At 48.2% G+C, this 26,231-nt stretch overlaps 1 protein-coding gene across 4 annotated transcripts; it reads right to left on the bottom strand.

Annotated features, from left to right (window-relative positions):
• Positions 1-1,445: 1,445 nt before the first annotated feature.
• Positions 1,446-17,350, bottom strand: AMER1 (APC membrane recruitment protein 1). Of its 4 annotated transcripts, none has more exons than XM_081222029.1 (2): positions 16,948-17,350; positions 1,446-4,941 (listed from the first exon to the last, which is right to left on the bottom strand). In XM_081222029.1, the coding sequence occupies exon 2, from the start codon at positions 4,839-4,841 to the stop codon at positions 1,449-1,451; it is 3,393 nt and encodes a 1,130-aa protein (XP_081078155.1). In that variant the 5' UTR covers positions 4,842-4,941; positions 16,948-17,350; the 3' UTR covers positions 1,446-1,448. The 4 variants fall into 4 exon arrangements, with proteins under 4 accessions (XP_081078155.1, XP_081078156.1, XP_081078158.1 ...); XM_081222030.1 differs by having other exon boundaries at positions 17,007-17,350; XM_081222032.1 differs by having other exon boundaries at positions 17,166-17,350.
• Positions 17,351-26,231: the final 8,881 nt, after the last annotated feature.

The raw sequence follows: 26,231 nt of genomic DNA, 5'->3' as shown, positions 1-26,231 counted from the left end.
ACAGCAACTCTTCCCCAGAAATATTTCCAAGCTAGTTTAACATGAAAACTGTGTGAATGCAGAAGGGAGGGTGCCATTCATTCCATAAAGGGCTGCAATTACCACACAAATCGGAGTCCTTCAGCTTGGCAGAGTGAGGGCAGGTCACAGTCTTTTCTCTCAAGAAGCATGGTCCTTTGATGATGCTAAGAACTTGGCTAATTGGAAAATGAAAGGTCTTTAGAGAGCCTGGAACAGCAGCCTAAATATCCTTGGTGTCCTGTCTCTTGGGAATGCTAGCATGGAGCCTCTTTACTGCGTCCAGTGAAGGGGTGGGCAAGGCTTAAGGAAGCTTTTGTCTTTGGGAGGGAAGAAATTTTCCCAAAAGAAGCTGAGTTGCCATGAGTTCCACAGTGTATGAAATCCTCTCTCCTGATGGCTGGACAAATGAACCTCCTTTTTCTATCTTCTTGCAACCTGCAAAAACCCCAGCCCCTACAGCCAAGCCTAATTTAGGCCACTTCTCTTCCTGTATATCAATTAAAAGAATGTGTTCCTTGTAATGAAATAAAAATTTCCTTTGGAGGAAAAAGGAACCAAAATTCAAAAGCATCTGCAATTCAGGCAGTCACAAGCTTGAAGAAACGAAAAAGGAAAAAATCCTATCATTCCAGAGCTCAAGACTTATGGCAGTGTCTACAATAGAATGCTATTTTGTCTTCTGTTTGCAACTAGATGAATTTGATCACTCCATTAAGGGAATTAACGTTTTTGTCTTCAACCCAAGCTGTAGCAGGCCAGGTTAAAAGGCCTTCATCTGGTTATGATGCCAAAGTCCACAGCAATAGGCAGTGAGACACATGCTACTTGATCCTCTCTGAGGACAGCTAGCTGGGGCTAATAGATTATATCATCTGATGTAATGGTGGCAGCTATGCCAAGACCAAAGGAAGTGGGGGTGGGGGGATCTGTACCGTAATTTCACATTGCTAACAGCAAACAAGCTCCCTGTCCCCAAGTGGGAGGCAGTGTAGATGCGGCTGCTCATCAGTGGTTCATCATTCACTGGGTGGAGAAGTGGCAGAGGGTGCTAAGGGTTCAGTCTGTGTCAAGGATGCATGCTATATATATATAATCACTACCTTGGCAACTGGAATAGGCACAAAATTACAGCATCCCAAACCCTGCATGGGTCACAAGAAAAAAACCCAAAAGAAAAAACTGGAGCACAGCAGCAGCAGCAGCAGCAGCAGCAGCAATCTCCCAGGGCAGATGTACTTGAGCTGAATGTGGCCACAGATGGCAGACAAGGGAAGTGGGGAAAAAAAAGGTGAAAACTCATAGGAGCTTTCCTTGGCCAAAAGGATTTTCAAGTTAAACAGCAACCCCCACCCCCCACCCCTCTGCCCAACCCTGATCCCCATTCACATGCTCAGGCCCCATGCCCCCCACTCCAGAATTGATGATGACTACTCAGCTAGGTTTCCATTCATGGCAGTGGAGGAGTAGCTGGTGGGGAGAGAGGCACCTTGCTCGGCCCTCTCCTTTGACAGGTCAAGGCTGGAAGCCCCATAGTGAATGGGCTGAGGCTCTGGGGGCTCAGGCCGGACCCTGGGCAGCTGAGGGATGCCATGGGTAATGCCTACAGGCTTGGCCTGGGGCAGAGGGCTGGGGCTGAAGCCTCCAGAAATGGAGGAGCAACTGAGTTCATCAACAGGCAGCAGCACATCTCGAGGCCTGGCCCTCGGACTCTGGGAGGCCTTTGGCTGGAGGTTATAACAAGGGCCCATGGGCAGGGGTAGGTGCGAAGGTCGAGCTAGCTGAGACTTGGATTCCCCAGGTGCCCTTGGCTCTGGCCCTGATACTGACAGCAACATGGACATGGCGACAGGAGATATGCAACAGACTGCCTGTCCATATAGAGACTGGCCGGAAGGCCCATCCAACTGGCTAGGACTTATTCCTGCAGGGCCTGGCCCCACTGCGAGAGGACAGGGAGCCCAGACAGGCCAGTCGTAGGTCCCTGGCGGTTCAGTATAGAGGGACAGGGGACTGTCTCGGCCCCATTCTTCCTCCTCTTCTTCTTCACCTGAATCTTCTTGCTGAGCCTGAAGCTCATCAGACTCCATGTAGCCCTGGCCCAGGTGAGAATTGGAGAGCTCCAGCTCCAGGGTCTCAGCAGTGTCGAGGGAGCGGCTCCTCCTGTTGAGGGCCATGGCAGCAGGTGGAGGACGAGGGTGCATGCCAGGCAGTCCCAAGTATCGAGGGAGACTGCTCACACCCCAGGGTAGGCCTTGGTAGAATCGGCTGTGGTAGTTGTTGAAGGCGCGCTTCTGGTAGTAGCCCAGTTCAAAAGCTTCCAAGGAGGCTGCAAGGTCTTCATCATTGTGGAACTCAGGATTTTCTTCACACTTGCCTTCCCCATCCCGTTCCACATCAGCGATGTCAAAGGTCACCATGGGGGGCAGCTCAGGGAGGTTTTGAGTGAAGGATGAGTCAGAGTCAGAGCTGCAGGACATGCTGGAGAAGAGGTTCCCATTGCTGGTGAACTCCACAAGGGCCTGAGAGAAACTCACAGTGGCATTCCCTTCCTTCTCAACCTCCTCTTCCTCTGGCTCCTCAGGGGGTGAATAAGTAGGGTAAGCCCTCCTGGGAGATCCTCCAAAATTTGCTTCTTGCATGTCTGGCTCAAACATAGCATCACTCTGGAAGAGCTGCATCAGGCAGGTACTTTGATCTTTCTTGGAGCAGGTTCCCTCGAAACGCTTCTCCAAAGGACGGAAGTCCCTCCAGTCTGGCTCACTGCTTGCAGTGGCAGGGAAAGCTGAGGTGGTTCCTCTGTGGGAAGTCTGAGAGGCCCCTGACACCCCTTCCACCAGGCCCATCACTGACGGCCCTAAAGGCCTCATCTGATACTCCATGATGGGCTTCTCCTGCCGGACTTGGACCTCTCGGACTTGAGCCTCTCGAGCACGGACCTCTCGGCCACAGGCCTCCCTGGCATAGGCCTCTCGAGCTCGGGCCTCTCTGACATAAGCTTCTCGGGTGTGGGCCTCTCGAGCATGGGCCTCCCTGGTGTGAGCTTCTTGGGTGTAGGCCTCCCTGGTGTGAGCCTCTCGGGCACATGCCTCGTGGGCCTCTCGCTGCTCCCGCCGAAGCTCCCAATACAGCAACTGTTTCTGGATGGTCACTAGCCGTTCTTCCTCTGTCTCCATTGCCCCAGGTGGCCGAGAGGAAGAAAAGGGCTCAAAGTTCAAGAAGGGGTCAAACATCTCAGAGCTGTGACCATGGAGGTCATAAAGGCAGTCATCCCCAGGTGGGGAGTTCTCAAGACTATCATCTGGCTCATAGAACTCATAGAGGGCATCACCACTATAGCTGTCTCGGGGCAAGCAATCCCTGCGGACAAGCCCCAGGGCCTCACCTGAATCGTCCTCAAGTCCAGGTGTGGTGGAGTCATAATAACCCTCATCACTATTGGGGGCAGACTCTTGCTGATCGCTCTGAGGAGTCAAAAGGTCCCCAGGGGCTAGGCCAGGATAAGACCTAACTGGGTCAAGGAGCATGTAACCGAGGTGGCCTGGGGATGTGGTGGGATGGTAGCCTGGATTTAGAATGGGCCTTGGGTACACCTGGGAACTTGCCCACAGATATTCTAAGTCATCGTCTTCTTCCTCCTTGACTTCCTCTTCTTCCTCCTCTAATTCCACCTCCTCTTCCTCTTCTTCCTCGTCATCATCATCCGGCAAGGCCATCTCCTCGCCCCCTCCTTGGTAGGTCACCAGGCAGGAACTTCGTTTGGTCCCATCTCGATTGGCCCTCTGGCCTCCAGAGGCCATGCTGTCTGTCATACTGTCCATGTCCTGTTCTGCTATTATGTCACCACAACCTGTCAGTGAGTCAAAACTTTTCAGGGATGTGACATCCCCAAAGAGGAGGCTCAGCTGGTCCCCCACAGGGCCATTGGGTGGATTTACCTCTCCTGCCACAACCTTCTCCCCTGTTTCTGGGCTATGGGGCTCCTCTGGGCCACTGGCTTCAGGGGCAGGTTTGGGCTGCAGGAGACCTGAGGCACAGGCCTCCATGGTTTTTTCTGGATCTTTGCAGGCTGTCTGCTCAGTGGCTGCTGGAGAAGTCTCTGGTACTGAAGAAACTTTTGGCCCAGGGACATCTTGGGATTTTGCATTTTCCTTTCTTGGGGCTTGGAGGGTCTCAGTGCGGGATAGAAGGGCTGAGCTCACGTGCTCATGAGGCCTGCCTCTGGCCCCCTCAGGCTCCTTGGCTCTTGGATCACTTTGCTCAGCCCCAGAGACCTTGCTCTTCCGGTGACGGCGGATACTGCTGAAAAAACCTTTCAGGCCTTTTTTTGGCTTGGGCACAAAGGGAGCCTTCTCAGCCCTAGCTTTCTCTGTGGCTCCAGCCACAGACGTCTTGCATCTGGAGTCTGTCTCCAAAGATCCATGGACACTCTGAGAGCCGGGACGTCGGCAGGATGACTCAGGCAAATGTAAGGAGAGGCCATTTCCTTCACTGACAATGTCTTCAGGGCCATGGACTGCTTCAATCAGGCCATCGTGGGTCTTGCTCTTGCTAAGACCCTTCTTAGAGCTGCCTTTCCCAGAACCTTTGCTTCGTCCCCCTCCAAAGAAACTAGGCAGGGTACAGATGCTCTTCTTGCCACCAAAGAGTTTCATAGCAGTTTTCTTCAGCCTACCTGGGCCAGATGAGGGTTGCTCTGATGCTGGCCCTTCTGTCATCTCAGCTGCCTTGTTCTTGGCTCCTTTCTCGGCCCATTGGTCCTGGGTATCCACAGAGACTGCTGTTCCCTTGGCCTGAGCAGCTTCGTCCTTTTGGGACTCCATGTTGTTGGGGACAACTCAGGTATGTTCAGCTGAAAAATGCAGCCTTCTGGCTTCTGGGCACTGTTATAACATCATCAGTCAGGAAGCATCACAGTTGGGGCTGAAGATGAGAGAAACAAAGACAGAGAGACAGTACTGGTGAGCAAGCAGCCAGGCTGGGTTTGTTTTCACAGGTGTCTGTGGTTTCAGGCTTGAGTGGAACCAGAAAGTAAGAGAAAATGTAGGGAAAACCTTAATGCACTCCATATGCTTGACTTGCTGGGCCAGCCTCCTCTGGGCCCCAAGGCAGCAAAACCCTACACTGAGCAACAGGCAGCTATCACCCCTACCCCACTTGCTGGGTCCACTCACTTCAGGTCACCTTAAACTCAGGGGAGCACTGGGCAGGGGGAACTGCAGATATGAAAAAGGCCCACAGTGCTATTTGTCATGAGAGGGATTATCAAAGGGGGTGGAGTAGAGAGGCAGGAAAGGCAGAAGGGAAGTCAATTCTTATGACACAGAATTTTTGAAAAGCATCTGGCAAAATAGCCCACTAAGTATTCACTGGGTTCTGCAACATCCAGGCCTCAATTTCACATTAGCCAGGGCTCTCACTGACATTTTGCCTTGAGCTGGGTAGAAAAGTAGACCTGAAGTTTCACCTTCTTCCCCAGGCTCCCTAAATTGCCTGTAGGACCATGCTCATACCTTCAAAAGCTCAGAGTAGAAGCCTTGCAGACCCACATTCCAGAGCTGCAATCCAGGATCAGCTAAGATGGCATGGTAGCCTTGGGGCAAGGCACTCTCCGGGATTCAGTATCCTCTGTCCAAGACACCTAGAAATACCTCCCTGTCATAGTGGTTATGTGAGGGGTAGGTCTAGGTCAGACTCTCTAGTGACTGTCCTGCTGGGAACAGATTTTAATGTGGCCCTCAGCAACTGAAACCTCCAAGTTCCACTTTAGAACCAGGAGGCAGACTATTTCTTCTTTGCTCCTTTCGTTACTTTGGCCCCCATCTAGCTCCCTATCTAGAAAAGGAACTCCTTGAAGGCACAACTCCACATGATTCATGTCCCTGGTCTGGGAGTTAGGCTCTCAACAGCTATTTAAATAAATAAACCTGGTGCAACAGGGAACTCTACTCAGTGCTCTGTGGTGACCTAAATGGGAAGGAAATCCAAAAAAGAGGGGATATACGTATACGTATAGCTGATTCACTTTGCTATACAACAGAAACTAACAAAACATTAGTTTCTATATGCTAACATATAGTAAAGCAACTATACTCCAATAATTTTTTAAAAATAAATAAATAAATAAATAAACAAACCTGGCGCAAGACACACCCTTCTGGTCTAAGCTCCCAATCCTCTAAATATCCAAATGTCACAGAGATGGAATAAAAGGAAGAGCTAGCCAGCACCTACCCCAACATATCCCCCTCCCCAACCCCATTGTCTGATGTATTCATTCCAGTGACTACAACTGATTGACAGCTGGATCAGCGACCAGCCTGCTAAAACCCAATGACCCTTCCCTGGAAAGTCCCTCACCACTGTCCCCTCTCTGTAGGATAGCCACCAGCAGATAAGGAGCTTGGGTAGGGAAGGGAGGCAGAACAGCTGCTGGGAGCCAGAGAGAGAGAAGGAGAGGCAAGCAACACTGTTGTCCTAAGAGCAGCCTAGCCAGCACATCAGCCCTGTGATTGGTTGCCACTGTAATAACACTCACACATTCACCTGCAGTGAAACTAAGGATCAGCATTCGAGGTGGAGAGAGCCTGGCAGCTACACTCTGGCCTCTGACCTCTGACTTCATTAGAGGAACCTTGCTGGAGTCCCTGATCTTGTCTAGCAAATATTAACTTTGTGCCTTGTGCCCTGTTTGGCCTGACACTTGAATCATCAACTTGATCCAGGCTTCCATCAGGGGCTCTGCAGAACTGAATATTAAACTAGGAGCAAGGTAATGGCTGGTTATCCAGAAAATAAGAGAAAAAAACCACTCATCTGATCCCTTCTCTGCAGAGATCTGTATTGCCATTTGCTCACGTTAGGTTTTTGTTTTTTTGATTCTGTGTGACATACTTTAACATGGCATTGTTCCAGCTCACCCCTGTAACTGATAGGCCCACAATAGACAGTGCTACCCCTCAAATACACAATCACACACACATACACTCAGAGTTCTCTGCACCAGGGTCTCATGGGAATAAGGGCCCTATCATCTATCTGAATCGCTCATTTTCCAGAGCACAGATGTTTTAACCTCAGCCCTGAAATTACTGACAGTGTTGTCATTATGGTGCTGGGCATTGAGGAGATGGGGTGGCAATAAATGGAGTTATTTGTGAAATTCTACTCCCCTCTGTGGAATTCATGAAATGAACCTCTCCAGAACATTTGGTTAAATGATAGTTATTAAGCTCAGTGCTGCCAGAAGGGGAAACCCCAGTCCTTGCTTTTGGGGATCCCCTAGGCTAACAGGTAGAAAAACCTATATATAATAGTCTGAAGGCACAATATGATGCAGGCCTTAGAGAAGAGTCCCCATTATTGCTTAAGCGGAGTGTTGAAGTGTCATTCTTCAGACCTTGTGATCATATCCCAGGATAAACTTGAAAGGCAGAAAGATAGCTCCTGGGCTCAGAAAAGCTGCCTTGATAAGGAGGCATTCAATTTGGGTCTTGTTAGACAGGAGTGAGTAAAAACAGCAATTATTTAGGGGAAAGGATGGGCAAGACTAGTCATCAAGGAAGACCAAGGGCTAAGTGAAAAACCTTATGGGCTTACCCATCCTTGTGAATCAAAGGCTTAATTGTCCTACTGGTTTTGGAGCTGGAATTCCTGTGAACAGAAGAATTAGGCAGACTGAATCTCAAAGAGGGCTGCTTTCCAGAACCTTGATGCCTTGGCTTGAGGGTAGTCCCTTTGGGCTTTCTCTTGCCCTTGCTTCTGTGCTCTGTTAGAGTAGAGGCCAGCCCACTGCTCTCTACATTGTCCCCTTCCCTGTCACAGGGATCTGCAGTATATTGTGGAAGGAGCCATGGGTCACAGGGCTGTGTTGCATACCATGCCAAGGGACCCTGAACTGGCCAAGGCACTCCTCTGAGCCTTGGGTGCTTGTGAAATGGAGATCAAAATAGCTCCTCTATCTACCCCCTCTATCTCCCCAGTCCACTGCAGTAATGTGAGGTTAGATGGGATAATGGACACCAAAAGCACTTTGTAAACTGTAAAGTGCAAAACAAATGAGAAAGGTTGGCATTACCATTATTTCAGGTCAGATCCCAGTTTCTTAGGAAGTAGTAGACCATGTGTAAAAGGCCACTCATTTGAGAAAGCCATTCACTACAGGAAGTCCAAGGGACTAGCTGCCTTGGCTCATGCTGAGGAAGAGCCAGGTGTGAGGGGATTTTAAAGACATGTTCCTGGATTTATACAAAGTCCTCTGTGTATGTGGTGGGAGTGGGTGAACTAGGCAAGGTTGTGGCCCTGGGAATGAAATTCTCTTCCCCCAGCTTCAGGCTTTCCTCCTAACTAGGCCCAGGGTTATCTTTGCTGGCAAGGACCAGCCTTGAAACTATGCTGTCTCCTACTACCTCCCTGCCTTGTCCCTCCCAGAGCCATGTACCCCACTCATAGTGTCTCTTCCCTGCATCCCCCTTCAAGACAGTAGGACAGGAGGTGGCAGGAATCACCCATAGCTAGTAGCCCCCTAGCCCGGCCCCACCTAGCCACTTCTGGCCCAGGCCCCTTCTCCATACACCTTACTACCTCACCAGGTCCCAATGCTGTCCTTCCCCAGTGGGCTATGCTGCCTTTATTCGGGACCACAGAGTACACTGGTCAGGAGAGTGAGGTGGGGCTGAAGGCAAAGGAGACAGCAAAGGGACAGATTCTTCAGCTTCCCCAGGCTGAGGCTAGCTCCCTTCATGGTTCCTGCCAAGAAAGTGGTTCTGCTAAATGCAGAGCCCCTCCACCCTTAGGTTTCTCAGCCTGTATGGCTGTCTAAGTTTCCGGTGGACTGGTGGGTGAGGGAACCCTGTAAGGCTACTCTGTGGTCCATGGCAGGGGCCACTTGCTACAGCTGTTGCTAGCATGGCCAGAATTGAGCTGTGGGCATCCCTGCTCCCGAGGCCAGCCTCAGGCCATTCTCGGACCAGTGAAAGGCTAGGTCAGAGCTAGGGCAGAGCTTCTTCCTTCTCCCCTCCTCTCAAAATACAGGCAGGAGACAAGTCACAAACCTGCCCCAGGAATCCTTCTCGATAAGGAGGAAACAGCTCCACCAAGTCTTAAACATTCTGCTCCCAGCCCTATTTCCTGGGGCCAGCTCAGCCAACTTAGAGAAGGCTGAGTTCAGGGAAGAAGTGTGTGGATTTATGCCGTAGCTGCAGAGGCATGGCCTCAACCAGTCATAGTTTCCCAGACCTCCTCCAAGAAGTTTTCCTGGGAGCAAGCCCACTCTGGGCCCATCCTGCCCTCATGTATGTGGAGGAGGGTGGCCTAAGGAAGGAGTAGTAAGGACAGGAAGCCCAGCCCCCCACTCCCTGAGAGTCAGCCAGTTCTGCACTGTAATCAGCTCTGCCTACCTGGGGGAAATCCAGCAAGTTCTTTCAGTTTCCCCAACTGGAAAATGATGCTATTAAGAGGGCCTACCTCTTAAAGCTATTTTATGGAAGAAAACCGGTGTATATAAAGTATCAAATAAAATGCATTATATAACAGAGGCTCAAAAACATGGCGACTAGTTTTATATGTATTTTATTCAAACTATAGTTGGACAGTTTCTAGCAGCAAAACTACCTCAGTCAGGGTTGACTAAAGTGCTCCCCAGTGCTCTAAGGGTATGTCACCAAACCTCCTTGGGCCTCAGTTTACCCAAATGGTAAATGAGGGTGACTGTGCAGTTATCTCACAGGAGGCTTCAGTTGTTCTTTTAGCCAACCTTTGACATTCAGGAACTCAACATGTTGCCTCAAATCAGCTACTGGCTAACAGCTCTGGATTATCTGGGAATTTCAAGTAGCCAGGTTCTCTAGCCCAAGCCAGAAAGGTCAACGATTCAAATTCAGCTAAAGTACCAGCATAAAAGGAAATGCAAATCAACGGATGTCCTTTACCCACTCATGGTACTCACCAGTTTACAAAGTGTTCCCCACTTCCTCACTCCCCATTTCTCCTTCCCAGCCATCCATTAATCAGGCCTGGTAGGGGATGGTAACTCCTTGTCACAGAAAAGGAAACTGCCTAGGCTTGGGAAAAGACTTGCCTAAGGTCACACAGTGGGATGATGACAGAGCCACACCAGTTTCCAGGCCTCTTTGAGTCCCAATTCTATGCCATTCTGCTGCACCATTCTGGCCCATAATCAAAGGAAGAAGACTGAGAGTAAGGACTTTGCAGGTTCTCCTCACACCTGCAAGAGCCATCATCTCCCCCTCCCATCACACTCCTGTCCCAACCCAGCTGAGCCTTCTCTGAAGCATTTCCAGTCCTCACTGGCTGCCACTATTTTGGCCCCACCTAGCACATTCCAGAAAGCCTGCTGACTTCAGAATCCAAGAGCTGCCAACCCAGCCTGTGGCTGTTCTCCTCATCAGCAACCCCACCATCACTACTCCCAAACCGTGGAATATGTTCCTCTAGACTCTTCTTTTCCTTGGGAGATAAGTTTGAGGGGCCAAAATAAAAAAAGGTCCAAACAGAAACCTGCCAGTGGGGACAAAGATAAAGGTAAAGACAAAATGGGGACAAAGAATTTGAGCTATTATTTAAGGAAAATGATCTATGAGATTTGGAATTCGAACCAACCATGTCTAAAACCCACAGCCAAAGTCTACTCTCAAAACCATTTTTTTCAGGACCTGAAGGAAGGGCTGTCTAGCTTGGTATTCTTTGGTGGAGCTGTAAAGGCTGCTGGCATAGCCCCACCCAAGCTACCCCTGAAACCACTCCTCCCCTAATTTGCAGGCTTCCTGAGGAGCACCTCTTCTCAAGGGGGCATCCCACCAACTCTAGATGCAGCACAGACCCCAAACTGGACCCTCTAGCCCCTGCTCCTATTCCCCCACCACTAGTCCATCAAATGAATGAACGTACTCAGCCTTGGGCAATTCATTCTGGCAGGGCTCAGTCTGTCTTTTCCTTTCTCTCAATGCACCCTCCTTCATCTTATACAGTAGTCACCATATCTAGCACAGAGCAGGAGCTCAAACAACGTTGGTTCAACTGAATTCTAATTTAGCTGGAGTTTGTCAGCCCAGAACTAAAACGCCAGCTTCATCCCTTTCAGGCTGTGGGATATGAGAAAGTGGCCTAACCTTTTTGAAACTCAAATGCCTTATCTATAGGATAAAGAAAATGCTACCTACCATCTAGAATCGCAGTAAGGATTAGAGATGATAAATGTAAAAGACAGATTATTTGCTAGGTACCAAGCAGATGTTCAATCACGTGCCCTTGCAGCTACCTTCTCCACTCCAGCTCGTCAGATTCCCCCCCCCACCCCTCCCGGTCCTATGAGGATGATAAAAGTGTCTTAGCAGAGTTCCCTCTGGTTCCTGCCTGCCATGACACTGAAATCCCACCCCGTGCCTCCCCACTTCCATCTCATCCAGCCTGCACACCCTTGCCAGGTTCATTTTCTTACAATCCTGATTTCAGCACATCACTTCTCTACTTACCAAATCTTCCGCATTGCCTACAGGATCAAGGCCAAATCCCTTTGCCTGACTTTCAAGACTTGCTCTCTGCATGCCCTTTGCAGGTTTCCTAGGCTCACTTCTCTGCCCCTTAGCTTCAGCCTCAAATATACAGGGGCTTCTCCAGTCTGGGACGTGTGGTCACCCAGACTCTGCCTCTCCCTAGAAACAGGCCTTCCTGGGGAATCTTCTGGATGCTCCGTCTTTCTCCTCAGGCTGCGGAGGCTGCCTACCCCACTTGCCTGGAACAGTGGGGGCTCTGGGAGGGGACTCTCAGGCTCCCAACCCCCTTAAAGAGGAATGTATCAAAAGAAGGTGTCATGCCTGCATCATAAGGTTTCCACTATGTCAGTACTAACCCAGCAAGGGTGAGATCAAAGACAGGCACTACCTCCTTCCATCCCTGTTCAGATGAAGAACAAGAGAGGAGCTAACCCCAGGGAAACAGATGTGACAAGGCAGCCGAGGAAAGCCTGCAGAGGAGCAGCTGGGTGGAGTGAACAGTGGAGACTCCTGACTTTCCTATGTATCCACTCCTCTGTATGCACCATACCCTATGTGAGAGACCAGGTAAGGAAACTGAGGTTTGGGGGTGGGGGGGGATCGGGATCAGTGTGCTTAGAGAAAGAAGCCTAGAATTGGGGGCCAGGAGCTTTGTGCTCTCAGGTAACCTTGGGCAAATAAATCCCTTCCCTGTTCTGGGCCTCTGTTTTCCCATGTAGAAATGGGAGATTGGACCGGGGATCTGCTTCCCCCAGGATGCATGAGAAGCTGGGGAAAGGGCGGTCCTGTGCCCAGTTTTCTAGTGGCTGCTGAGTCAGGAGGCATGTTGAGGGAATGGGATGTTGGGGATCCTAGGCTTCACTGGGAGGCCTGGATGCCTAGCTGGTTGGGTCCACTGCAGAACAGAGGTGTACTGTGGCCCAGCCTCACTCCTCATGCCTCTCACTTCTACCCCCTACAAGCCCACCCAGCATTTTACTCTTTCTGAATGCACAAGGCCTAGCCTATGAATATTTCATACATATACAGAGAGGAGGGGGACCACAACTGTCTGGGCCTAGCCCTCTCTCTCCGGAAAGAGCTGCAGCCCCCAGAAGAGAGGGCTGAGGAGTACTGACTAGAGAAGAGGGGTTAGTATCTGCTTGCAAATCCAGCAGGGGGAAAAAAAAACCCTGTAGGAGATGAAAGCAATGAACGCTCTGCAGCAAGAAATGTAGATCAAAGGGTCGCAAAGCTCCCCCACCCCCACCCCCACCCCCTGCAGCACCACTATGGCTGCCTCTGACTCCACAAGCTCCCTCGGGCCATTTCCTCCACTGTTCATATTATCCCCTAATCCCAAAAGGGGAGGTGCAGGGGAGCAATGCACCCTCACTCGGCTGGCACCCGCACCTCTGCAGTGGTTCTGGTTTCCCTGCCTGCCTTGCTAGCGATATACTTAGGCATGCACAGGTTTGAAAAATAAGACCAAGGAGAGGTGAAAAGACTCTGTGATTATTTATTTCAGAGAATAGAAGTTGGAGGTGGAAGAGATGGCTTAATGCCCATGAAATCTCCAATGAATTGTTAAGCAGAAGAGCAATGGTGGCCAGCTGCTCTCAACCCCACCCCCCAACACACACACACACACACACACACACACACACACACACACACACACGCAGTTGGTTTAAGCATAGCATGAGAGGCTCAGGTTAGATCTGAGAAAGAACTTCCTGGCAATGAGATGGGTAACCCAGGAATGAATGACACAGGAAGGCTATGAAAATGCCTCCTCTGAGGGCTTTACTTTTTTTTTTTTTTTTTTTTTTTTTTTGCGGTACGCAGGCCTCTCACTATTGCGGCCTGTCCCATTGCGGAGCACAGGCTCCGGACGCGCAGGCTCAGCGGCCACGGCTCACGGGCCCAGCCACTCCGCGGCATGTGGGATCTTCCCGGACCGGGGCACGAACCCGTGTCCCCTGCATCGGCAGGCAGACTCGCAACCACTGCGCCACCAGGGAAGCCCCTGAGGGCTTTACTTTTATCACCTAGTCTATCTGCCTGGTCAGGATTTGAGGCAGGGGCACTGATGAAATAACACTGGGCATGCCCTCTTGTAGCCCATCTGTAAATGAGGGGGCTGGAAGCCCTTCTCCCTCTTTGATTCTACAAGCAAGCCAGACTTGTTGCTATTTCTCTCATTCCCTTTGTCCCCTGGTTCAGAGATTGTAAATGTAACAGTTCTTGAGGAATTTTTAACACCTCCACTATACTAGGAGAGAATCACTGGACTGCCAACTTCTTTCAATTACCTCCCTTCCTGAAACTTTCAGCCCCTGACAGGCTGTAGACCAAGACGAAAACACAAGAGACATGCCAGGGGAGGAGTTCCTAGCAAGCTAACTTAGTATCCCTTCACTCTTGATGAATGGGTGAGGTAAGATGAGGGGTTAGTTAATGCAATTTGTGCTGATTTGTGTTGAATGGAGGCTGCTGGAGACAGTGGGATACAGTGGAGTCACTGCACAGGAGGCAGCAGCCTCTCCCTAAATGCTGTGTGACGTTAAGCAAGTCCCTGTTGCTTTCCAATGCCTCAGGATTCCCATCTGTAAACATAGGTGTCCAAACTGGTGTTCCGTGAAGGCCTGTCCAGCTGGGAGAAAAAGGATCAGCAGAGGCCTGAGGGCCGCTTAGCCTCCACCACGTTGGTATGTAGGCTCCAGGCTCCCTCCTTTCCCCCAACCCCCTGCAAGGCCAAAGAGAGGCTGACAAGATACAGTTTCCCTCTAGAGATAGCCTGCCCCCCAGTTCTTTCAGATCCAAAGGTGGCCTCTTACCTGCCCAATTTATGGTGCTCTTCCTATCCCTTTCTAAGACCCCATTCTAAAACCCTTTCTAAAATCCCATTTTATTGTGTCATGTTTGCACACAAAAAATATCAAAACCTCCCAATTCCCCATTCTTTGATGGCCCCTTCCTCCATTCCCCCAAGATCAGATCCTCATTCCACAACCTGGCATTTGGGAACCCCACCACCACTGGACCCCAACCTCCTTTCTACCTTACAGTATCAACCAGAAAAGACTGGCACTGCACTCAGCCTGCTTGCAAGCCACCCCCTCCTACTCCTAATTTTGCTTATACCACTATCCTTTGCCTAACCAAACCCCTCTAATTTCTGGAGCCTTCCCAGGACAATTCCCCTGTATATACAGATCTCTCGTCTCTCTCCATGGTAGTTTGCCTCTAGACTCATGAATCAGCAACCAAAGGTAGTGTAGTCTGGGGACTGGGCAGTCCAGGTCCTGAGCTTATTGAAGGGAGACATCATGATTTATTTACTTTTAATTTTAGATGTAACCCACCCCCCTTCTCAATTTTCATTAAGTATACTCAATAAATAGCTAAGCCTTCAGTATCATTTTTCTAATCATTTTCATATGAACCAGGACAAGTGCCAGTGGAGAGGTTAAGGTCTTCTCCAAAGCTTTACAGACGGCAAGTCCTTCCGGAGCATTCATTAACTGCTATGCATTGCTAGGCTTTGAGGGGATTGTGGCTGAGATCCAGGTTTTCTTTACCCCCCTGAGAGGTTCCGAAAGAACCCAAACATCCATGATATCAAGGAGACAAAGTAGAGGCAGGGAAACTCAATTATAATTTGTCTCCTATTATAATTTAAGCCCCAAAATGCCCAAGGGATGCAGGCAGCCTGGAGGAGTTCTGAGTTCTGAGAAAGAAGAGGTCATCATGGACTGCAAGAGACGGTCAGGAAAGGCACTGAGAAGATAGGCCCAGAGCTGAGAGGGAAGAGAATTTGGACAGTGCAGGGTGAGTGGGTTTGGGTGTGGGGAGGGAGTTATATAGGGCAGATATGTTAGGTGGCTGTTGGTTTGAGGCAGTGCAGAGGACATGTCTAGCTCTGGGCCGGGGATGCCCAGCTGAAAGTAGGGGGACTGTATTGGTGCTTGGTCAAAGTGAGAGGAGGTGACTGTAGTGTAGTATCTGCAGTCCTGGCTAGTGTCACAAAGGTCCCCAGCTAGCCTTCCCTTAAGTGAGGGATTTATTGGGTCTCACTGTCTCCTCTCAAAGATGCCTAGGCTTTGCCTGGGCCCTGCAGCCCACAGAGTTCTCCACCCTCAGAGGTGGGTCAAATGTCTAAGAAGAGCCTTTCAAGCCCCTACGTAGCTCCCTCCCTCTTGTTCCTCAGAAAGGCCTAGAGTCTATTGCCAGAGGCACACAGCAGTGGATGGGGCCGAATGAGCAGAGCTGCACTCGGGGAGGGGGCTCTGCTGGAATCCCCAAGGGGTGGGGTGCAGAGTCCAACAGCGCAGCACCCTCCACCCAGCCCAGATGAATGCAGCAGGCAGGCAAAGCTGCAGAGGGAGATGTTAGTGTGTGAGGGGCAAAGGCTCACCTTGACCCCGCGGCCCATGCCAAGACAAGTCTGGCCAAACCGAGGCTGGCTCTGCGGAGCCAGTCCAGCTGCCGCCTGGGCTGTGGTGCGCCTGGAGGGCACAACCCCTCACCACCGGAAAGCCTAGGCAAAGTCCAGAGGTCACCAGTGTCAAAGGTGTCTGCAGCAGACAATGACAGCGGCCTGGCAGCCTGGGTATTTTAAGTAACTGCGAAGTTGGAGGGTTTGGCTGCCTCTCTAGCTCTCTCACACACACCCAAACGGTTCGTTCCCTACTACAATAATTGCTCCCTCGGCCTCTGGCACAGAACACCCTCCCCCCCTCCACATACACACACACCCCACCATGCTTATCGCTATTTTTAAACCGTTGGCTGGAGAGGAAAACGCGGCCAGTGCCCTCCAAGGGGAGAGGAGGCGAGGCGGGGGGTGGGGGTAGGTGGGGGACACAAAGCGGCCTTGCAGCTCTGACCCAAGGACTAGCTTGAGCTGCTGCCCCAACGCAAGGTACAGCGAGAGCCGGGTTGCCAGCCCGCCTGTCCGCGGATGGGGGGGGCGCCAGATGCGCCCGGAGGCCCAGGAGCAGGGGGCGCGGCTGTTGGGGCCTCAAGGCCGAGGTTCCAAAGGGAAGTGAGCAGACCACAGGCCCAACTGAGCTCCCCCAGGGAGGAGGCAGACAATGTAGATACCCCAATCCACGCCAAAGTAAGTACCCGTCGGGCCCAGCCTAGCGCGCTGGCTTCGTCCCTAGAGGACAGGGAGAGGCAGGAGATGCGCAGGGGAGGGGAGGGGCGGGGCGGCAGACGAGCCGCTGGGGTGAGCAATACCCGCGTAACACAGCTGTTCCAGCTAATGTGCTACAACAAAGCTGTAAAGATCCTGGCCTACAAATGCACCGCTGGGAGTGCTGGTTGGCTGCTCCCCTCCCGAGACCGCAGGGCAGCACGTGCGGGCCCCATCCCCGCCTCCCCCGAACGCCCCAAGGCATGGCCCAGGATAACCCGCCGGCCTGCCCACCTCTTTTCCGCCTCTAGCCGCGGTCGCTCGCGCCCAGGGGACACTGCTCTGGCCCTTACCGGACAGTCCTCAAAGCGGGTTCCAAAGGGGAGCGCAGAGCGGTCCGGATGCCGACCGGCCCAGCCCTTAGAGCTCCTCTCCAGGCGGCCAGAGCGGAGCACGCGAGACTGCATCGGACGGCGGGCAGGCGGAGGCTCCTGGCCGCGCGTAATGCTTACCCGGCCCGGTCCGGTTTCCAGCCCGCTTATTGTCTTTTGCGCCTCCCTGGCCGGGGCTGGAACCTTGGCTGCCACGGCTGAGAGCGTCGCCACTGCCGCCCCTGCCGCCGCCGTGGCTCCAGTCACCTCCTGCACCGGCTCCCCTACCCCAAGCTCTGGGCAGCTCCCCCATACCCTTCCCCCCGGACTCCACAGCCACAGGGTGGGGCATCGGCGCCCTGATTGGCAGGCTTATGGCCCAATCGCCACGGTGAGAAGGCGTTTCCCGACTCGCCCACTGTTTTCCTTGGTGCGTTTCTCTTTAAATGCAAATAAGCGCGGGCGTGGTGTTGGCAGGGGACGTAGAGGCTGCAGAACCCCTCGCTGGGACTCCCCACTTCCCCCGCCCCCCACGCCGGGCTGGTCGCTGCTTGGCGACACCGCAAGCTCGAGGGGCCGGTCCCGCCCGGATGGGGCTCGCTGGAGCCTTGGAGCTCGGTTTCGATTTTGCATGCGTTCCCATTTCCGTGGCCGCGGTGCAATCGCGCTGCGGCGTCCTGGCCGCCACCCGGCAGTTTATTCCAGAGCGAGAGGCAGGCGGGGAGAGGCGGGGGCGGAGAGGTTGGGGACTACAAAGCCCCTTGGCAACTTGCCGGGTCCATCCTTAGGCATAGAAACAGGGCCCCGGGGCACGCGCCCCGGGGCCGCGCCGAGGGACTCACCTGCCAGGAAAGCGAACTGCAGCACCCGCGTCCCAGCTTCCTCCGCCTCTTCGGCACGCTGGAGCCTTAAGAGACCATAGAGTCCAGCTTCCACCAGTTACTGAAGGGCCTGCTGCTGCCCAGAGAAGAGAAAGTGCTTCCACAAGGTCACCTACCCTGCCAGCGACTGGGGCAGATTTGGAGTTCAGAACTCAGGCTCTCAGTCCAGGGCTGCTTTCACTTTTCTCTGTAAAGACCTGTTTTCGTGATTGACCCTCACCCAAATTTCCCAACTTTTACGGAACTTGAGGGGATCCCCAAAGTCTCTAGTGGACTCCTCAACCTTTTAATGGTGAACTAGGCTCTGTGCAGTTTCCTGTCCCTGAAAAATATGGATATTTAGAGAAAAATCTTGTCTGGGCCCAGACTGGAGGTCAAAGTTGAAGGTGGAGTGAGGAGGCCTGTACTAGCCTTGCCGCTGATGTGTCTGAGATGTGGCAGGGGGCCAGCCTGAACTTCGGTGGTCTCTAACTAGCCTGAGGGCATTAAGTGGCATTGGTGGCTGCCAGGGCCAGGTGAGCAGAGGAAACAAAGAATCCAGTTCTACCACTAGCTCAAGAATATCCAGAACGCCCAGCCCTAAAACTCTGTGAAAGTCTAAAAAGCAGGGGGGGTGGGGGTGGGGGTGGAGGTGGTAAAGTTGAGGAGAGGGGAGGGGTTAGAGAACAATGCCTGCCATTTTTGCACTGCAGGAGGAGTGTTCTCTGCTGCTGTACTGGGTCCTGTTTGCCTTGAAAAGATCCAGCTGCTAAACTAGTCAGAGGAGGACTGCTGCCCCTGCATGTGTGGGGCACAGGAAGTGACATGGCTGCTAGAGCTGGGATCTGGCTCCAACTCTGCCTCAGAGTTGCTGTATGACCTTGGCCAGTCCGTTTTCTTCTCTGGGCCAGTCCATTACCCCATCTCCATAAGGAGGGAGTAAGATTGTTCGAGCGCATTGATGTCTTCCAACTCTGACAGTTCAACTCAATTCTTTTTATAATATTACGTGACTTTCCATGACATTCTATACATGGCCAACAAAAATCAGTATTTGAACATCAGACCTCCTCTCCTAGTCCTAGGTCCAAATAAATGTCAGGGAGGAGGGGGCTGTGGCTAACTCATTGTGCAACTTTGTTGGGCAAGTGCCTTCTTCTCCCTAGCCTCAGTTTCCCCATCAGGATGGCTGGACTATAATGTTTCCCTGGTGCTGTGCTTTCCTGCTTTGCAAAGTCCTGATTCTCATTTATTGGACCTGATTTGGAGGTGTCTTTTTTTTTTTCCCAGCACCTCCTTCATAGGCTTTCTCACTGCCTCGTGCCTCTGGTTGCCTGCCATCTGTTCCCTTTTCACCTGGAACCTTGATTCACTGGAGTAGACCAAAGATTACAATTTGGAGAAGACAGTTTCCAAATCTGGAGCCCAGGGAAGCACAGGGCCAGGACAGTCTCAGCTGTGGGAAAAGGGAGAAGAGACGTACAAAGTAGTCAAGTGGTGGGCTTGAAATAACCCTGAGGTGAGGGGGCACTGTTGCACGGCTCCTGTCGCAGGATCTAGTCCTCCATATCCTCTACCCAGCTACCAAACATTCTGCCACACCAGTCAGATTTGGGACTGATAGATATTTGACATTGGGCTGGGCCAAAAATAAATAGGGATTGATGAAAATGAAAGTAGTCTTTGACATGCTAAAGAGGTCTCAGCTGGGTGCCCTTCTTGGTCCTGATATTTCTAAGTCTCAGGTAGAGATTGTGTATGTACACATTAAGGTAGAAGGGATGTTGGGGGTGGTGGCACAGCTCCTTGTTTGTATGGCCCACTCCTCCCCAGGGACAATGTAAGGCAAGACCAAGTATGCGCATAAACTTGTACCTCAAACTGCCTTCTTGAAGAGGGTGCCCTCCAGGCCCCCATTACACATGCTGAGTGATGCATGATCAACTTGTTTGGTCACTACAGGGGCTGGTGCTGGGGAGCAAGAATATTTTCTTGTCTTAAGTTTCTTCACCTCCAAAGTGAAGATAATCACTCTGCTGCTCAATACCTTGTTTCTGTGGTGAAAAGCCCATGAGAACAGATGTGCAGGCTGTGTGGAGGCATCTCTATAAACTCAGGTAGACAGACTGATTCACCTGACTACACTGCTCATTTCTTTCTTCACCAAATGTTCCATGGGCACCTTCTCTATGCCAGGCCTGGTGATAGGCATTGGGAGGAGTGGGTACAGTGGTAACATTCTGGGAGAAAGGGGACTCTGGCGATGGAGTTCTGAGAGGAGCTGAAAGCTAGACTAGAGGTCTGGCCAAGGTCATCTGGAGCATTGCAGATGAAGAGGTTCCTTCCCTCCAGGGCAGAGAAGGGCATCAGAGAAAAGTTCCATGGAGGATGGCCTTGAGGATTACGTCAAGTCAGAAAAGTAGGGAAAGGATTCCTGCCCAATACAAAGCCCATCAGTCTGAGAGAGTATGGTGGGTTAAGCAAAAGCTAGGATTCTGGACATCTGGGGCTGAGTATTTGTATATATAGAGAGAGGAAGAGCTGGAAACTGGGCTGGAAAGATAGGTCTGGAACGAAAGTGTAAAAGACCATGGCTGTCTGGTTAAATTGAGGCTCAGCTAGCTAAGTTTTTCCTTCCCATGGAAGCAAGGTAAATAGTGTAGTGGCTCTGCTACCAGACTGCCTGGGCTGGGATGCTGGCCATACCACTTTGGAGCAGTGTGAACTGGCAGGTTAATTCCCCTCTCTGAGTTTCAGTTTTCTCTTCTGAAAAAAAGTAATAATAAGAGTGCCCATGTCACAGAGTTGTGGTAAGAATTAAATGAGTATAACACAGAAGTACTCAGCACAGAGCCTGATACATACAAAACTCTCAATAAATGTTAGCTGCTGATACTGTATTAGTATTGTTGGTCTACTTCTGATTCAGTGTACAGCTCTTCAAAGTTATAGAACTAATTTTGAAACCATTTTTTCATATAAACACAAAAGAGCCTGTGACTCTTTATACAGAGCTTTTTTAAAAACTTGCTTATTTTATTGAAATATACTTGATATACAATGTTGTGTTAGTTTCAGGTGTTCAGCAAAGTGATTCAGTTATACAACATATATATCTTTTTTTTTCCAGATTCTTTTCCCTTATACATTATTGCAAAATGCTGACTCTAGGCCCCTGTGCTATACTGTAGGTCCTTGATGGTTATCTATTTTATACATAGTAGTTAATCCCAAACTCCTAATTTATCCCTCCCCCCAACTTTCTCCTTAGGTAACTATAAGTTTGTTTTCTATGTCTGTACATCTGTTTCGGTTTTGCATATAAGTTCATCTGTATCTTTATTTTTTTTAAGGTTCCACATATAAGCGATATCATATGATATTAGTCTTTCTCTGTCTGGCTTATTTCACTTAGTATGATAATCTCTAGGTCCATCCGTATTGTTGCAAATGGCATTACTTCATTCTTTTATATGGCTGAGTAATATTCTATTGTATAAATATACCACATCTTCTTTATCCATTCATCTGTTGATGGACATTTAGGTTGCTTCCATGCCCTGGCTATTGTAAATAGTGCTGCAATGAACATTGGACTGCATGTATCTTTTCAAATTATGGTTTTCTCTGGATGTATGCCAGGAGTGGGATTGCTGTATCACATGGTAGTTCTTTATTTAATTTTTTTAAGGAACCTCCATACTCTTCTCCATAATGGTTGCACCAATTCACATTACCATCACCAGTGTAGGAGAGTTCCCTTTTCTCCACACCCTCTCCAGCATTTATTGTTTGTAGACTTTTTGATGATGGCCATTCTGACGGGTGTGAGGTGATACTTCACTGTAGTCATTTCTCTAATAATTAGTGATGTTGAGCATATTTTCATGTGCCTTTTGGCCATCTGTGTGTCTTCCTTGGAGAAATGTCTATTTAGATCTTCTGCCCATCTTTTGATTGGGTTGTTTGTTTTTTTGATATAGAGCTACATGAGCTGTTTGTATATTTTGGAGGTTAAGCCCTTGTCGGTCAAATGATTTTCAAATATTTTCTCCTATTCTGTAGGTTGTCTTTTGGTTTTGTTTATGGTTTCCTTTGTTGTGCAAAAACTTTTAGGTTTAATTAGGTCCCATTTGCTTATTTTTGTTTTTATTTCCATTACTCTAGGAGACAGATCCAAAAAGATATTGCCATGATTTATGTCAAAGAGTATTCTGCCTATATTTTCCTCGAAGAGTTTTACAGCATACACTCTTACATTTAGGTCTTTAATTCATTATGAGTTTATTTTTGTGTATGGTGTTAGAGAATGCTCTAATTTCATTCTCTTACATGTAACTGTACAGTTTTCCCAGCACCACTTATTGAAGAGACTGTCTTTTCTCCATTGTACATTCTTGCCTCCTTTGTCATAGATTAATTGACCTTAGGCACATGGGTTATTTCTGGGATTTCTATCCTGTGACATTGATCTATATTTCTGTTTTTTTGTGCCAATACCACACTGTATTGATTACTGTAGCTTTGTAGTATAGTCTGAAGTCAGGGAGCCTGATTCCTCCAGCTCCCTTTTTCTTTCTCAAGAATGCTTTGTTATTTGGGGTCTTTTATGTTTCCATACGAAGTTAAAAATTATTTTATGCTAGTTCTGTGAAAAATGCCATTGGTAATTTGATAGGGATTGCTTTAATCTGTAGATCGCATTGGGTAGTATAGTCATTTTAACAATATTGATTCTTCCAATATAAGAACGTGGTATATCTTTCCATCTGTTTGAGTCATCTTCGATTTCTTTCATCAGCATCTTATAGTTTTTGTAGTGCAGTTCTCGTGCCTCCCTAGGTAGGTTTATTCCTAGGTATTTTATTCTTTTTGATGCAATGGTAAATGGGATTGTTTCCTTAATTTCTCTTTCTGATCTTTCATTGTGAGTGTATAGAAATGCATCAGATTTCTGTGTATTCATTTTGTATCCTGAAACTTTACGAAATTCATTGATGAGCTCTAGTAGTTTTCTGGTAGCCTCTTTAGGATTTTCTATGTATAGTGTAATGTCATCTGCAGACAGTGACAGTTTTACTTCATCTTTTCCAATTTGGATTCCTTTTATTTCTTTTTCTTCTCTAATTGCCGTGGCTAAGACTTCCAGAACTATGTTGAATAAAAGTGATGATAGTGGAAATCCTTGTCTTGTTCCTGATCTTAGAGGAAATGCTTTCAATTTTTCACAATTGAGTGTGGTGTTAGCTGTGGGTTTGTTATATATGACCTTCATTATGTTTAGATACATTCTCTCTGTGCCCACTTTTTGGAGAGTTTTTATCATAAATGGATGTTTAATTTTATCAAAAGCTTTTCCTGCATCTTTTGACATGATCATATGGTTTTCATTCTTCAATTTGTTAGTGTAGTGTATCACACTGATTGATTTGTGGATATTGAAATTTCCTTGCATCTCTGGTATAAATCCCACTTGATCATGGTATATGATCCTTTTAATGGATTGTTGCATTTGGTTTGCTAGTATTTTGTGGCACTTTGTGCATCTGTGTTCATCAGTGATATTGGCCTGTAATTTTTTTTTTTGTGGTATCTTTGTCTGGTTTTGGTGTCAGGGTGATGGTGGCTTCATAGAATGAGTTTGGAAGTGTTCCTTCCCTACAATTTTTTGGAACAGTTTCAGAAGGATAGGTGTTAATTCTTCTCTAGATGTTTGGTAGAATTTCCTGTGAAGTCGTCTGGTCCTGGTGTTTTGTTTATTGGGAGTTTTAAAATCATAGATTCAATTCAGCACTTGTAATCATTCTGTTCATATTTTCTGTTTCTTCCCGGTTCAGTCTTAGAAGATTGTACCTTTCTAAGAATTTGTCCATTTCTTCTAGGTTGTTCAATTTATTGGCATATAACTGCCTGTAATAGTTTTTTATGGTCCTTTGCATAACTGTGGTGTTGTTTGTAACTTCTCCTTTTTCATTTCTAATTTTATTGATTTGAGCCCTATCCCTTTTTTTCTTGATGAGTCTGGCTAATGGTTTATCAATTTTGTCTATCTTCTCAAAGAAACAGCTTTTAGTTTCATTGATCTTTGCTATTGTTTTCTTCATCTCTATTTCATTTAGTTTTGCTCTGATATTTATGATTTTCCATCTACTAACTTTGGGTTTTGTTTGTTCTTCTTTCTCTAGTTGCTTTAAGTGTAAGGTTATGTTGTGTATTTGAGATTTTTTTTGTTTCTTGATGTAAGCTCGTATCACTATAAACTTCCCTCTTAGAACTGCTTTTGCTGTGTCCTGTAGGTTTTGGATCATTGTGCTTTTGTTTTCATTTGTCTCTAGGTATTTTTTATTATTATTCTTTGATTTCTTCCGTGATCCATTGGTTATTTAGTAGCATATTGTTTAGCCTCCACATGTTTTGTGTCTTTTGCAGTTTTTCTCATGTAGTTGATTTCTAATCTCATAGTGTTGTGGTTGGGAAAGTTGCTGGATATGATTTCAATTTTCTTAAATTTACTGAGCCTTGCTTTGTGGGTCAGCATGTGATCTATCCTGGAGAATCCATGTGTACTTTATTAGAAAGTGTATTCTGCTGCTTTTGTATGGAATGCTCTATAAATATCAATTAAGTCAATATGGTCTAATGTGTCATTTAAGGCCTGTGTTTCCTTATTGATTTTCTGTCTGAAATATCTGTCCATTGATGTAGGTGGGGTGTTAAAGTCCCCCAATATTATTGTGTTACTGTTGATTTCACCTTTTATGGCTGTTAGAATTTGCCTTATATATGGTGTGCTCCTATGTTTGGTGCATATATATTTACAATTGTTATATCTTCTTTTTAGGTTGATTCCTTGATCATTATGTACTGTCCTTCCTTGTCTCTTTTAACAGTCTTTATTTTTTATTTTATTTTATTATTTTTTTTTTGGCAGCACGTGGGCCTCTTACTGTTGTGGCCTCTCCCGTTTCAGAGCACAGGCTCCAGACGTGCAGGCTCAGTGGCCATGGCTCACGGGCCCAGCCACTCCGCAGCATGTGGTATCTTCCCAGACCGGGGCATGAACCCAGTCCCCTGCATCGGCAGGCGGACTCTCAACCACTGCGCCACCAGGGAAGCCCACAGATTTATTTTAAAGTCTATTTTGTCTGATATGAGTACCACTAATCCAGCTTTCTTTTGATTTCTATTTGCATGTAATACCTTTTTCCATCCCCTCATTTTCAGTCTGTATGTGTCTCTAGATCTGAAGTGGGTCTCTTGTAGTCAGCATATATATGGGTCTTGTTTTTGTATCCATTCAGCCAGTCTGTGTCATTTGTTAGAGCATTAATCCATTTACATTTAAGGTAATTATCAATATGTATGTTCTTACTGCCATTGTGTCCATTGTTTCGGATTTTTTTGTAAGTCTTTTTTCTTCCTTTCTTCTTTCATTCTCCTCTCTTATGATTTGTTGACTATCTTTAGTGTTGCGTTTGCATTCCTTTTTCTTTTTTGTGTGTATATCCATTGTAGATTTTTGGTTGCTGTTACCCTGAGGTTTTGTTATAGCAGTCTATATATATTCATGATTGTTTTAAGTTGCTGATCTCTTAATTTCAAATACATTTCAAATATCCTGCATTTGTACTCTCCTCCTCTCACAATTGCTGGTTTAGATATATTTGTGTGTGGATGATTTCCTACTTTTACTGTATGTTTGCCTTTACCATTGAGCTTTCTCATTTTGTAATTTTCTTATTTCTAATTTTGGCCTTTTCTTTTCCTTCTAGAGAAGTTAATTTAGCATTTCTTGTCAAGCTGGATTCTTTAGCTTTTGCTAGTCTGCAAAGCTTTTGATTTCTCTGTCAAATCTGAACAAGAGCCTTGTTGCATAGAGTATTCTTGGTTTTAGGTTTTCCCCTTTCATCACTTTAAATACATTGTGCCACTCCCTTCTGGCCTGCAGTGTTTCTGCTGAAAAATCAGGTGATAACCTCATAGGGATTCCCTTGTATGTTATTTGTAACTGTTCCCTTGTTTCTGTTAATATTTTCTCTTTATCTTTAATTTTTGTCCATCTGATTAGTATGTGTCTTGGTGGGTTCCTCCTTGGGTTGATCCTATATGGGACTCTCTGTGCTTTCTGCACTTGTTTGACTGTTTCCTTTCCCATGTTAGGGAAGTTTTCAGCTATCATCTCTTCAGATATCTTCTCAGGCCCTTTCTCTCTCTTCTTCTGGGATGCCTATAATGTGAATGTTGGTGCATTTGACATTGTCCCAGAGGTCTCTTAAAGTGTCCTCATTTCTTTCCATTCTTTCTTCTATTTCATAGCAGTGATTTCCACCACTCTGTCTTCCAGCTC

The sequence above is a fragment of the Mesoplodon bidens genome (assembly GCF_964165515.1).
Source record: "Mesoplodon bidens genome assembly, chromosome: X".
Lineage (NCBI taxonomy): Eukaryota > Metazoa > Chordata > Mammalia > Artiodactyla > Ziphiidae > Mesoplodon > Mesoplodon bidens.
Note: the sequence above shows the minus strand (reverse complement) of the source record. Positions and strands in the feature narration are given on the sequence as shown.

What these genes read in the sequence shown, in the direction of transcription:
- AMER1 (XM_081222029.1), bottom strand. Translation starts at nt 4,841, where the DNA reads ATGGAGTCCCAAAAGGACGAAGCTGCTCAGGCCAAGGGAACAGCAGTC.